We start from the raw sequence: 13,828 nt of genomic DNA on the forward strand, positions 1-13,828 counted from the left end.
CTAGCGGCGTTCAAACTATTCGCAATTTTACCACGCTTACCACGCCTCTAAAACAAAGGGTGACATAACTACCTAGCGCGCATTTCCCCGACGTACAGGAAGGCGAACATGTCGCGGCCCTGTTCCTTTCCAGGCGAAAAATCGACGGTAAGAGAACAGAATCATTCGAGTATATGCCACAAGGCTACCTGACACAGAACGGAGTGTCTCGGTATATCACGAGAATGGTGTCATGGAAATAATTGTCCCCCGGAGCTGAACCTAATACCTAGTCAACATGGTTGGAACTGGTCGAAAAGAAGCTCGGCCTCTCCAACCGGTTGAGCCAGCAATTATCTCGGAGGACTACACAGATACAAGCCGCAGAGACCGAAGCTGCGGGAAACCCAGAAACTTCAATTCGGGCCAATACGACGGCTGCGGTGCCGCCTAGGGGCAATGGTGTATCTCTACCTAGAAGAGTGTTGCAATTCATGTCTCATGATCCTGATGCGCGCGCCAACACCATACTCCACTTTAAAATGTATCTACGAAGAGACCGTTAGCCGACGAAGCAAAAGGTATGAAACCAGCAGGGAAACTCACCCAAGGTCATGCTCATGCTGACATCCGTGTTCTCCACCATCTTAGTGAACTCCTCGAAGCTGATCTTGCCGTCCTTGTCCAGGTCTGCCTCCATGATGGTCTTGTCGACAATCTGCTGCAGCTGCTGGTCCTTAAGGTTACTGCCAACCATCATCTTGAGCACGATGAAGAGCTCGCCGTTGCTGATGTAGCCGTCGCGGTCAATGTCGTACACCTTGAAGGCGAAGCGCAGCTTCTGCTCTTTGTTGCCCTTGCTTGAGAAGGCGCTGAGGCCAGACACAAACTCCTGGAAGTCAACGTCGCCGCCGCCGTCCTCATCAAAGATGGCAATCATTCTGCGTAGGAGACGCTGTCAGCAATAGGACTCGGGTGGTGTCTTTGGCCGCAAATGGGTTGGCTACCTCGTCGCTAGCGGGTTGGAGGAAATCTGGGGGAGACTGAGGAACTCGTCGCGCTCGATCGTGCCGGAGTTGTCCTGCGAGGAAGTCGGTCAGCATGAGGCTCGGCTTGCGACATGGGGTTCGCCGAAGCGGCGACGACAGGCAAAGGAAAATAAGTGCCCGAGAGAGACGTGCCTTGTCCAGCTTCATGAAACGTTTCCTTAGACGGTCAACCTCCTCTCTGTCGACTGCCTGCCCGTCAGCACGCCCAAGTCTGTGCGACAAAGAAGTCAACTGCGGGGGAGGGGCTTACAGTTGGACCCCTGGACAATGTTGTCCAACACGGCACTGGTAGTGTTGCCCATGATGGCGAACGCGGGCAACGGGTCAGGACTAAAGCTTTAGTATTGCGCGGTGTGTGTAGTTGGGAGATATGCTCGGTTGGAGAGGGTTCGTCGCAGGTGGACTTCCTGTCGAGCTCAAGTTCGCTAATTCGCCGTGGGGTTCGCCGTGAGTGGTGGGAGACGGGAGGTTGTCAAGCGCAAGGCTAAGCAAATAGAAGCACAATAGGCACGGGCGTGGGTAGTCAAAGTAAGGACAGGCGGCGACCAGGCGCCGGATTGGACTGGACGGGATTGGACGTGGATTCAGGCAGCTGAACAGCGACCCGAGCCAGAACCAGAACCCACCGCCGCCAACGCAGGATGCTGACGCACAGACCATTTTTGGGACCAAGTCACCTACATTTGATAGACGTACGACGGCCGGCGAAGTATCAGATGTATCACCACTGCCATTTGAGTTTCGGGAACATGACTTGAGAAAAGAAAAGTTGGAAATGAGATATACGGCCTGCGCTACAGAACAACATGAAATGCAAAACGTTGTTCCAAACACGGCTCAGTTTGCTGGGGCTTTTGCAGCACCGGGCTTGACCAGCACGTGACTTGTCTGGCAGCTTCCCCCTATTTTCAGGCGATTTTTGGGCGGGTGCCAGTCACTTCCATGGGACGTCGGCGAGTCTCTGCTTCCCAGGTCCGATCCGGCCACTGGTCCGAGCGCCTCAAATGTACCTCCTCAGCGCAATCGCTACTGCGTGGTACTTACCGACACGACTCCAAAACGAAAAGTCCGACTGGCACCAGGAAAAGTTTTCGCGCGAGAACAATCTCAACGTCACCTCATCAAGCAGCGACAGTTCGACCATCAAACCAAACCCAACAACGTCGATTTTTATCCCTCCAGACTGCAAAAATCGACGTCGAATAAACCCCTGTATGACTTGATCGACTTTCTTCGCGGATTTTCCGCTGGCTTTCCGCCTTCGACCCCCCACCCGCCACCATGTCTACTAGGAAAGTCCGAGTCAAGAAGTTGAGCGTCAAGACGCTTCTTCCCGTTCTCAGAGAGGACGATATCGACGCTGCAGAGTACGAATCTTTGACTACCGAAACCCAGATCGCGACCGGTGTCGAGGCAGCCGAGGAAACAGTGAGTCACTTTTTCCTTCCATTTCGCAGCCAGATATCACGTGACTCAGCATGTGATATGTCTTGGCACCCACCTACCTACCCACCTACCTGGCTTACCCACTTCTCACTTGCTGCCCGTTGTCGACCATCGTCGGCAAACCAGCGACATACTGACCTGGCATCCTTAGGAATACCATCTCCAATCCATCCTAAAAGAGGCCGGTACCAGCAATGACCAAGAAATTCCTGTTCCGCCTCCTCAGGAGAGCCAGATCAACTATGATCAACTCTACCCGAGTCATTTCCAGCAGCCCACCTCTTACATCCGTTTCTCGCAAACCGTCGAGGAATGTATAGGAGTTTCCTATGACATGACTACGGAAGACGATGAATTCTTGAGGCAGTACAATTCCACCAAGAAGACCGTGGCTTCCCAGTTGTCGGAAGATGATTTCGAACGCATCATGGAAGTGTTTGAGGAGACTGCCTCCGAACAGACCCCCTTCGCATCAATAGACAACACTGTGGTTGGCTATGACCTGATGGTTCCCTCACTTACCTCGCTTGGCGGCAACAAGCTCATGGGACATGCCAAGCATGTGTATGAGCACTGGAAGTCGCGTCGGCAAGCGCTTGGCAACAAACCCATCCACCCTAGCGTCAGGTTCGAGACGCACCAGGAGAGTGACGAGGCCGATCCTTATGTCTGCTTCAGACGTCGCGAGGCCAGACAGACGCGCAAGACTAGGCAGAGAGATGTCCAGAGCGCCGAGAAACTCAAGCGACTTCGCAGAGAACTCGAGGACGGACGCCAACTCATCATTCAGTCCTATGAGCGTGAGATGCTCAAGCGTGAACTCCTCACCTTTGACCGCGCCATCTTCGAGCAGAGGGCCAAGCTTAAGGAGATGAAGGTCAAGCTCGGTATCAAAACCGAAGACGAAGACCTCATCAACCACAAGGTATACAATGCCCCCCACGACCCAAAGATCCGGGAACTGATGCTGACGGGAGCACAGCCTCCAAAGAAGAAGCCTGCAGAAGTGCCTGCTCTGCAAAAGCCGCCTGGCAACCATCTCCGCATTGCCGTGCGTCCAGATGGTCGGTCCATGGAGGCAGACCTATTGCAGTTGGCGGATAAGCTTGCTGAAAAGGAGAATGAGTTGCGGGCAGATGTTGAAAGCAAGGTCCACAACCACAGAAAGTGGAACCAAAACCATGTGGACCTCACCCGAGATCCCTTATCCCCGGTCAAGGAACAGGGTATGGAGGCCAGCTTCCGACCCGCTAAGACTCAGTACCTCATGACGCCTCCCGCTTCCACATCATCGGAGTCGGATGCCATGGATGTCGATGATGAGACAGAGCCGATTGTCGATAGAAACAACATGCCGCTGTTCCAGTTCAAGGCGGGCGGTAAGGAGAAGCCTTCCTGTAGCCAGCCAGCGTTCCGTCGCCGTATTGGACGGCTGGGTCGTTTGTGGATCGACCGTCGGGGAATGACAACGCCCCCGAGGGTGGAGGAGGGTGAGGAGTATACCGACCGATGGAAGTATGACCAAGACGACGAGGACGAGACGCCGGTGTACGAGGTCGACCCGTACGACACTCGGGCGTTAAAGTTCCGGGCCACCATCCCGTTGTCTCAGTACGTCTACCAGCGTCGGCAACTCCCACCTGAGGGTCTAGTCAATGGTTCGGTACCCCCGCAAGCAGCTGGAGTAGCTGGCAGCAGACCGGCACTGCCGCAGCCTCCGACGCCGCAGGCTCAAGTCGCACTGCAGCAACAACAGCAATTGCAGCAGCAGCAGCAGCAGCAGCAGCAACGGCACCCATCGCAGTCGTCACCACCAGCTCAAGCCGCACCAGCTCAAGCCGCGCCAGCTCAAGCCGCCCCCTCATGAGATATGGACAAGTCGTCGAGACGCGAATCTCTACTCCTCATCCCCGGATGATGTGTTGTATACCCCCCCCGCATGGTGTTTGGTTGTCTTTTGGTTTTGTACAGAGGTCCTGGTGGCAGGCAGGACGGTCGGGTCGGCGCGGCGCGGCGTTTTTGGGTTGTGGCGATTCCCATGTAAAGTATATAAATGTAAAGGAAGCATGGCGACGAGGAGTTGGGGAGGCGGTCTGCCAAGACCAGTGCATTAGGCGAGGAAGATGAATTCCCCACCACAATGAACATGACCAATAATGACATTTGGTGCTTGAGGTCTTTCTTGTCTTCGTGTAGGTGATGCTTTTGTGTCGGTGTAGGGAGAGACTCTGGTTTGTCATGCGCGTTTTTCTGATGCTGTTAGAGGTCATGCTCGGAGTCGACCTTGACCTGGCCGCGAGGCCTCGTGCCGTGTGTCTGGGCCCTACTTGAGACCTCGGAGATGTCGACGGGCGCCCAGGACCTGCGTGCTTTCGTACAATTTGTCCATAGATATATGGGTGGTTGGGTTAAAGCGTCTGGTGACTTGGTATGCGTCAGCTTGCGGTGGTGCCGAACGAGGAGATGGGTTGTAAAGTGACTCGAGGAGTTTGCGACGAGCGGGTGGTCTAGCGCGGCATTATGACGGTCATGGTGACGAAACCTCTGGTCGGACTCGTGCCGACTCTCGAGAAGCACTCTAGCTTAAGAGAAAGAAAAAAGTGTGAGGATGAGAGAGAAAGCGGCCGAGAGACCCAGAAGGGCTGGATATGTTGTGAGAAGGCAGGAGATCAGAAACTCCGGTCGTGGTGAGGTGTCAGCAGACATGACCTTTGTCTGTCCCGAGCACCCGATTCGGCAGATCTGTGCCCGCAGATCCCTTCGGCGATCAGATGTAGGAGGGCGCATAGCCCAAGCGAGAATTTGGCAGCGATGGCATCCGCCAAAGAGAGAATAGGAGACTGGAAAGGAAAATGAGTATTCGACCCAAAAGACAGCAGTGAAGAAGGGTAGGGTATTGACGATGAGTAAGTAGATTGGGTAAAAGTAGGTAGCAGAGAAAGAATTGTGTTTGTGAAGAGGAGTCCACTTCTTGTCGAGGCTTGCCGGGTGGTGGGTGTGGGGATAATTGCGCTGGACCTCTTTGTGTGGCCTGGGTTACCTACTCGCTGTTCGGGTGGCTCCAAACTCTCGCCGAAAGAACGAATGAAGTCTCTGGCCGTCCAGTCCGGAGAAGATTGACCGATTTATTGAGGCTATACTTGAGCGGGGGCGGTCAATTGTCGGAGGTTTGGTTTCCTGCGAGAGGAGGTGATGCGGAAGGCGTTTGCTGGGAGGTAAGGCGAAGCAGAGCAGAGCATATGTCAGCCAGAAGAAGGCTGGGCCGGGCCGGGGCTAGGGGTTTCTTGGTCGTTGCGCAAGCAAGCCTAGGATAGAACGCTAAGGGTCCTGTGCGGTGGGAAAGACGGTTTGTGGCAGCTGTGCTTTTCTGCATTCTGAGGTGCCATTTGGGGGGCCGGCCGGCCGGCCAGGGGACCAGTGCCTTGGGAGGTAGGTAGATTACCTACGGTTGGAACCCACATGACCCCCGTCCACAAATTGGGAGGGGACATCCCACCAACGACTAATTACCGTTGCTACCCCTCCTACGTCAACAAGTTTTCCTTTTTTTCCTTCCTCATCGTCTTCTTTGACGCCTCGGCCACTGGTCGCTGTTGAAGACAGCCGAAAGATAATTACAACACGACCTCATGAATTGGACTACGTGGCGCCCATACCCATATATTGCTTGCTAGACGACATTTTTGAGGGCAGCTCAAGAAACACTAGGAGGACCGACGTGGAGGTGGGCCAGGTACCACCTACTTAGAGGACTGATCGTGCCCCATCCCATGAGCAACATCACCCGACGCCCCCCAAAGAGGCCCCTCGACGCCGACACAACTACGCAACCGCCGCCACCACCACCGATGACGGTGACTGAATCCCCCTCTAAGCTGACGACAGTAACCATGACTAAAAAGCGAGGCCTCCTCGCCCTCGGCTGCGAAGGCTCCGCCAACAAGCTCGGCATCGGTGTGATGCTCCACAACGGCGCCGAGTCCACCATCCTCTCCAACATCCGGCACACCTTCGTCTCTCCCCCAGGCACGGGCTTCCTGCCCAAGGACACGGCCAAGCACCACCGCGCCCATTTTGTACAGCTTGCCCGCCGCGCCCTCCGCGACGCCGGCGTCGCTCCCGCCGACCTCGACTGCGTCTGCTTCACAAAGGGCCCCGGCATGGGCGCGCCCCTGACATCGGTTGCCGTCGCTGCCCGTACTCTGAGCCTGCTTTGGGACAAGCCCCTCGTCGGCGTCAACCACTGCGTTGGCCACATCGAGATGGGCCGCACCATCACCGGCGCCCAGAACCCCGTCGTGCTGTATGTCAGCGGCGGCAACAGCCAAGTCATCGCCTACGCCGAACAGCGGTACCGTATCTTCGGCGAGACCCTTGACATCGCCGTGGGCAACTGCCTCGACCGCTTCGCCCGCACCCTAGAGATTAGCAACGACCCGGCTCCGGGCTACAACATCGAGCAGCTCGCCAAGCAGGGGACGCGGCTGCTCGAATTGCCATACGCCGTCAAGGGCATGGACTGCTCGTTCTCGGGCATCTTGGCCTTTGCGGACATCCTAGCGGCGCAGATGAAGGCGGCCCAGGACAAGGGTGAGGACACGTTTACGCCGGCGGACCTGTGCTTCTCGCTGCAAGAAACCGTGTTCGCGATGCTGGTTGAGATCACAGAGCGGGCCATGGCTCACGTCGGTAGCAACCAGGTGCTGATCGTTGGCGGCGTTGGCTGCAACGAGCGCCTGCAGGAGATGATGGGCGAGATGGCCAAGGAGAGGGGCGGCAGCGTGTACGCCACCGACGAGAGGTTCTGCATCGACAATGGCATCATGATTGCGCACGCCGGTCTGTTGGCCTACGAGACGGGCTTTAGGACGCCGCTGGAGGACAGTTCTTGCACGCAACGCTTTAGGACAGACGAGGTTCACATTAAATGGAGAGAATGAAAATACTCCTTATCGGTCAACACGGCGCATTATGCCAGTTCAATTCCATTGCCCCATGGCTATGAGTGGCAAATAACTTCCCAGACCATCATATATCACACCATTTGTAGTAATGACTAGTGATGTACGGTATATCTTTCGGGTGGCGAAATCCAAGAGGGCAATCGCAACTCCAGGCCCTTCCTTGGCTAATCGTCTGTCGTAGTGGGTTTATATATGATTGTCGTGACGTACTGTTTCTGGTATCAACAATGGACTCAGAAGTAGCAAGTTGCCGGCTTACCTTGTTTTTATAGCGTGTTGTGGCAGAGACCGCCAGAATGTTGTTCTTGATGCTACTGGTTGCAAGATGGTTGAGAACAGTATGGTTGGGCATGTTAAGAACGCTGTTGTCGTCCTTCATGAGCACCGCAGCGTTCAGAATGGGCTTGCCCAAGAAGCCAGGTAAACTGGGGGGAGTCGGCAATTTCTCGATAGCCGTCACCGCGTACTGATATGCCGGCGAGTCCTCGGGCTGGTCGAAATCCACCAGGTACTTGGGTATCTGCTGAAAGTACTGGCTCGGCGATGGCACCTCTCTGCCTCTAGGGGGCTTGGGTTGCTCGTCGGCTTGCGATGCAGACGTTTTGACACCGCCTTTGTCAACAGTGGCTGCCGAGGCGACGCCGTCCTTTCCAGGCTCAACGGGCGCCTTCGCCGGCAGGTCGTCTGCGCTGACTTCAATAAAGTTGACCAAATTGTTTCCAAAATCCACAGTTGTTGGCAGGTCAGGCGAGGTCTGCATTATTCCGTCCACCAGGAACCTAACATGATGTGTACCTGGGAGGATGTGAATCGTCGCCGCAAACACGCCGGGTTGCCCGTCGCTGTTTAACAAGACTTGTCAGCCCAAATTGAAGCCATTCCGCCAATCTCAAAATGCAACGCTGCAGATATTGTCCAGCACGGGCAAGTCAGCTCGTGGGGGGGGGGGGGGGGGGGGGGGGGCTGGGGTCTCAACCGACTGGGGGTCCACGGATGTAACGAAGGCAGCCGAGATCCATGCCGGCGGGAGTGGAACTTACACAGGATGTAATCTATGCTTGCGGTTCCATTGGAAGATGGTTCCCGTGACGTAGATCTTGCCTCCTCCCTTACGCCATTCGAGACGTGTCGGCACCGTGGGCCTCGTCTTATCGACAATCAACTCCTCGCCGTCTTCTTCTTCGACAGTGTTCGTGCTCAGCGCCGACGACTTCCTAGTCATGCCATCCTCGAGAGTTTCCACCTCGGCAACGCTGGCATCGTTGGCATCGGCGGGGGCGATAATGGGCGAGCCGGGAGTGTGTATCTCTTCTTCGATGGGGAGCGGCATGCGCGGCGGACGTGTCAGATACGACATGTCGTTCACGCTGCTGTTCCCGACCAAGGCTGGTTCGATCATGTGGGCGGAGTAATGGGACCGGAGGGAGGAAGATTCGGTCGCGGCGGCAGCAGCAGGAACGTCTACGGGCTTACTAGGCGCATCGCGGACGACGTTCTTGGATTCGGGGGGCTTGGGTTGCGGGGCGGAGTTACTCGAGTTCGACGAGGGAGAGCCGGTGGTGAAGTTGGAAATTGGAATAGCCTGGAGAGGCTTGGGGCCCTTTGTGGCCGTGGAACCTTGTGCCTGGGTGAGGGAGGGTTCGGGCGGGGCAGCGACTCGCTCAGCGGATCGGGGCGGAATGATGTGTTTGGATTCCCTCTTATGGTGTTGGTGGTGGTGCTTGGGAGAGTCCTGTGACGAGACAGGCGTCGCGGGCTTGGACGACGACGAGGGGTTGTTCCCCATTTTGTATTGTTCCTTCTTCGTCCAGATTCGCTCGTTGGGTGGGACACGACGGCCGGCCTGGTCTCGCTGCGTGTGTATGGTCTGGGGGCAGGTGATTCTAGGACCTGGCCAGACCGAGTCTGGATCGGGTTTTCCTTTTTTTTTTTCTCCCTCGTTCACCCTCGGGTAATTGACGACGTCCGGCGGACACGGCAGGCGGTGCGGGCTTCGGTAGTAGTGCAGGGAAAGGCGCGAGAGGGGAGCGCTGTCAAGATGAGTGCAAGGCAATGATTCGGCGGTAGTCACGATCCGGGGGTAGTCGGGACCCAATCTCCCCACGTCGGGTAGAGTGAGGTAGCTGCGACTGGCCTTCGTGCAAGCCTGGTTAGGTAAGGTGCGATTGCACGACGATAGCAGGCGCGGGGTTTACGACTTTATTGTAGCATCCTCCACGAGACGATGCAGGGCAAAAATGTGCGATTGAAAGGGTGATCGGAAGCTGTTGAATTCTGCGTGGAAGGGAGGGCAAGGCCAGACAATATGGCGTTGCAGATGGGCTGACGATGTGTCTTTTGGATGAGGTGACAGTGTGCGGGTGCAAGTGGCTCGCCTTTTGGAGATTGGATGAGAGGTCAGTTTAGTTCAACAACGGACTGGAAGTCGAGGTGGGAGATTAGGCTGTGTGCGTGGTGTGTGTGATGTGTACCGCAGTGATTGCAGATAGAACGTGGCCGAAGCCAGATAAGCTGTACCTGAGTGGTACTCCGTATCTATTACTGCGGGACGTGGGGAAACAAGTACCGGTGGGCCTCTGCTTAGCCGATCAGTGGGTGACGAAAGTACGATACCTACACTAATATCCACGATCCATCCTATCTTGGAGGGGCTCTTGGAACTTTGTCTACATTATCAAATGAAATCTTCGACGAGAAAAGTAAGCCGTTGATTTCATCACGTTGCCGCTTTGCAATCAATCTGAGCGATGATAAATTGACTCCAGACGATAGCGATGACCAAAAGGGAAATATCTAGCCGATGTCTTTACATGGTCAGTGCGCACGCGCCTTTATGATTGAGTTTAAGTGCAGGCTCGTCTAATATCTATCTAGCAACTCGACAATGCTGGAGGCTACTTGCAGGCGTCGAGTCGGCTAGCTCGCGCCTGTCGCTACATTAACCCCTGAAAACCCCGGTAGGCAGGCTGGAATGCACGACATCTAATGCCCATCTCACAAATTAACAAGCCGAATCTTAACGTTAATAACCTCCCTTCGGAACCACCGCTTCCATCGATCGACTGCGTTCTCGTCTACTGCAAGCCTGCTCACCCTTTCGCTATGTTCTAACTGGCAGAACGGGACCACCACCTTCATCTTCAGGACCAGCGTACATCGAGCTGTTCTCCATTATATACCTACACATCATAACGTCACCCTCCTAGCTCCCCATCACGACATGGCGTCGCTGTCGTATGCCTCTGGCGTTTTCGCCATCGCAACCTGGCCTGCGAGGATCGCATGGAAGCCCGTGGCCCTGTTCATCAACACCGCCCTCATCTTGTTGTCGCCGCTCATACTCATGGCGTCATATGTCATCGGATGGGGCCAAGCCATCATGGACTTTCTAGCCAGCCTCCAGGTAGGCTTCCTATCTATCCCTTGCAACGTGGTTCATCTACAGCAGCGCTAACGCTCACAGCCCCTCTACACCTTTGTCGGTTCACTCATTGCCCTCCGTAACAGCTGGACGGCTGATTTGCTAACCTCCTCCCAGCTGGCCTGCGGCGCTTGCATTGGCATCGTGGCTGGCCTGACTATGTCTTGCACATCCGGCGTGATCACTACAATCTTCGGCATGGGTGACAACAGGTCGAGATCTTTGCCTCCAACTCCAATGCCTTCAACACCCTCATCGGAGCGACCGGGAACCGGTAAGACGGAAGACTCGTCGTCCTACGAGACAGACTGGCATATTCTCAACAAGCCACCCCCGAAGAGACGGAGGCGGACGCCGGGGCTCTGGTCGCAGACGATTCACGAGGAGGACGATGACGATTCCGAGATTTGAACATGTATTTCGAAGTCTCTTAATGTCTACCGTACGCGGCGTGCAAGAGAAGCACTCGTTACTTGGGAATCACTTTGAAAATGCCAACCCTGCTTAGGAATATGCCTCTCGCCCTCAAACGCCAGTTCTTGTGCTTCGTCGAGCTGCCCGCCCTGCCCTCCGATACTTTAGTATCCTGTGATCAAGAACGTGATCTCATCTGCGGTACATGTCCCGATCTCGCTCGCGATCTCTGATCGGTGAGCGACTGCGGCTTCTCGTTCTGCGATCCCAGTCTCTGTCATGCCATCGTTCATCTCTACTGTTGCGACGACGGTCGCGCGGAGGACGTTCTTCCCGATGTCGAGGGGCTTCGTCCCTGTAGCTCGGGATGTAGGTGTCCACGTCGGGCGCCCTACCTCCTCTGCTCCTGGGCCGCCTGTCCCGATCTCTGTCCCGGAAAGCATCGCGGTCCAAAGGGCCGCCGTTGACGTACTCGGGTGGAGGCGGTCTTGGTGGCAAGCCTCTGTCTCGCTGCCAAGCTGGTCTACGCTCGTCCCCGTTGCGGTGGCCACCGGGCATGTTAGGGTGACGGGTTCCGTTCACACCGTTACGGTTGTTGTAAGCGTCGGCGTTGTTGAACCCGGCGTTTGCGCCATGCGCCTCGGGACCCATGCCCACCGTGCCCCCCTTTGGTGCAGGTGGCAGTTTCGCTTGGCGGTCATGGAACTTTCGCCTATCTAGCTCGTGACTGTCCTCAAAGGTCGGGAGATCGCCCGGCTCGGCTGGCATAGGGGCCATTTTGAAGTATGGATGATTGAGGGCGTCTCCAGCGTTGATGCGACTTCTCCAATCGAGTTTGAGGAGCTCCTTCAGCAAAGAAATGGCACCCGTCCCGTGCTCTCTAAACCTGCTAGACAAACTGCCAGGTCGCGGGCGCGGCACAACAGCTTCGGCGCCCGGAAGCGTGTTAAACAGAGGCATGTTGTCCGGTGTGGGCGATCCCATCAGATCCCAAATGATGTCAAGTTGGTGAGTGTCGCTCTCGCCAGCCAAAATTGGCTTTCCAACAAGCATTTCGCCAAAGACGCAGCTGTCGGATGGGTCAGTATTTCGTAAGCAGGAAACACAGGTTCGAAACTCACCCAACACCCCAGACGTCGATTGCGGTCGTGTATTTCTTCAGATGAAGCAAAAGTTCGGGGGGTCGGTACCATCTAGTGACGACCAAACCGGTATATTCTCTTTTACCCTCACCGGCGCCGTGGCCCGGCTTCGGCGTTGGCCCTTCATAGTGTCTCGCCAGACCAAAGTCGGCAATCTGGAGAATGCCCTTGTTGTTGATTAAAAGGTTGGCGGCCTTCATATCCCTATGCAGTATATGGTTTTCGTGCAGGTATCGCAACCCTTCGAGAAGCTGCAGCATGTAGCATTTGATCTGGGGTTCAGTGAAGTGAACAGAGGGATTATCAAGGAGACCGGATAGATCATGGTCCATGTACGGAGTTGCCATGTACATGATTGGCCGTTTTCGCTTGTCGCCTGTGACAATCCGGGTCAGGAATTGCTGCTGGCGAGACGGGTAGTTGAGCATAAGCGACTTACTAGCTCTCTGAGGATGCTCCACAGCCATGTCTACGAGCTGTAGGATGTTCTTATGGGAGAGCAACTTCAAAAGTTTGATTTCGCGTAATGCCGTTATTGGGAACTGTCGACCGTCAGCTGATGGCTGAGGAATTTGGGGATTGGTACCAAACGCACGCCATCTTTCTCATGATGCATGATGATTTTCTTGAGAGCAACGTGGGCGTTTGTCTTTCGTGATTTCGCGCGATGTACCTCACTGCAGAGTGTTATCAGTATCGTAACTGAGGAAGCGATGGCTCGAAGCGGACCTACCCGAAAGTGCCCTCGCCCAGCTTGCCGAGGAGCTCATAGTCGGTGATTCGCGAGCAACCCTGAAAACTCGCCCTAGGCCGCTGATGCTGCATCGCAAACGTTCGAGGGGAGACGCCGCCGTTAGAAGCACCGGAATCCATGATGGCTGCAAAACGCGGCGAGATGCGCCTGTCGCGTCGGAAATTCGCTTGCTCGATCGAAGCTCTGGTAAGAGATGAGAGTGGCAGCGAGGGGCGCGGCTAAACGGATCGCATTGCTATTGAGTTGGCGACGTATATTATTGCGGTCGTTCTTGAATGTTTGCTGAGTAAATGATTCGTTGCACGACAAGGGAGCTGCTGGTGCTGCTGGTTTTCGATTTCAGGTCGCGCCCAGGTCGTTGAAGATGGTTTGGTGTTTCGATGGTGTCTGCGGCAGAATCCTAACCAGGCTCTAGATTGACGATGCCACGGCCTGGGACCCCAAAAAACGCGGAAAATCCCTGGTCCTGCCTTGCGGGTCATTCCGCTTAGGTACCGACTGACCCAAGTTCCTAGAAGTTGAGTCTCACCTCACAGATCCATTGAAGGATGGTACGTACCCCCTCCCCCATGCCCAGTGAAATTGGCAGGTTTGGCTTGGCACTAACACGCGCACTGCGTCATCGTCCGAAGGTCAACCAACTTCTGCAAGCAACTGTC

The 13,828-nt window shown here is 55.4% G+C and overlaps 6 protein-coding genes across 6 annotated transcripts; 3 read left to right on the plus strand and 3 right to left on the minus strand.

The window, feature by feature from the left end:
* Positions 1-516: 516 nt before the first annotated feature.
* Positions 517-1,330, minus strand: CH63R_04426 (Calcineurin subunit b; the record flags this gene model as incomplete). Its single annotated transcript, XM_018299401.1, has 5 exons — positions 517-527; positions 586-920; positions 987-1,060; positions 1,161-1,213; positions 1,279-1,330. The coding sequence occupies 5 exons, from the start codon at positions 1,328-1,330 to the stop codon at positions 517-519; spliced, it is 525 nt and encodes a 174-aa protein (XP_018160647.1).
* A 979-nt stretch (positions 1,331-2,309) lies between these two features.
* Positions 2,310-4,341, plus strand: CH63R_04427 (Enhancer of polycomb-like protein; the record flags this gene model as incomplete). The annotated part of the gene is made up of 2 exons (XM_018299402.1): positions 2,310-2,456; positions 2,626-4,341. The coding sequence occupies 2 exons, from the start codon at positions 2,310-2,312 to the stop codon at positions 4,339-4,341; spliced, it is 1,863 nt and encodes a 620-aa protein (XP_018160648.1).
* A 1,903-nt stretch (positions 4,342-6,244) lies between these two features.
* CH63R_04428 (Glycoprotease) lies at positions 6,245-7,414 on the plus strand (the record flags this gene model as incomplete). The annotated part of the gene is made up of 1 exon (XM_018299403.1): positions 6,245-7,414. The coding sequence occupies one exon, from the start codon at positions 6,245-6,247 to the stop codon at positions 7,412-7,414; it is 1,170 nt and encodes a 389-aa protein (XP_018160649.1).
* A 188-nt stretch (positions 7,415-7,602) lies between these two features.
* On the minus strand, positions 7,603-9,224 carry CH63R_04429 (5'-AMP-activated protein kinase; the record flags this gene model as incomplete). Its single annotated transcript, XM_018299404.1, has 3 exons — positions 7,603-7,647; positions 7,698-8,280; positions 8,479-9,224. 3 exons carry the CDS (start codon positions 9,222-9,224, stop codon positions 7,603-7,605), a joined length of 1,374 nt encoding a protein of 457 aa, XP_018160650.1.
* A 1,434-nt stretch (positions 9,225-10,658) lies between these two features.
* CH63R_04430 (uncharacterized protein) lies at positions 10,659-11,270 on the plus strand (the record flags this gene model as incomplete). Its single annotated transcript, XM_018299405.1, has 2 exons — positions 10,659-10,841; positions 10,977-11,270. 2 exons carry the CDS (start codon positions 10,659-10,661, stop codon positions 11,268-11,270), a joined length of 477 nt encoding a protein of 158 aa, XP_018160651.1.
* A 195-nt stretch (positions 11,271-11,465) lies between these two features.
* CH63R_04431 (Serine threonine-protein kinase bur-1) lies at positions 11,466-13,288 on the minus strand (the record flags this gene model as incomplete). The annotated part of the gene is made up of 4 exons (XM_018299406.1): positions 11,466-12,342; positions 12,395-12,957; positions 13,011-13,092; positions 13,149-13,288. The coding sequence occupies 4 exons, from the start codon at positions 13,286-13,288 to the stop codon at positions 11,466-11,468; spliced, it is 1,662 nt and encodes a 553-aa protein (XP_018160652.1).
* Positions 13,289-13,828: the final 540 nt, after the last annotated feature.

The sequence above is a fragment of the Colletotrichum higginsianum genome, chromosome 3 (genome assembly GCF_001672515.1).
Source record: "Colletotrichum higginsianum IMI 349063 chromosome 3, whole genome shotgun sequence".
Taxonomy (NCBI): domain Eukaryota; kingdom Fungi; phylum Ascomycota; class Sordariomycetes; order Glomerellales; family Glomerellaceae; genus Colletotrichum; species Colletotrichum higginsianum.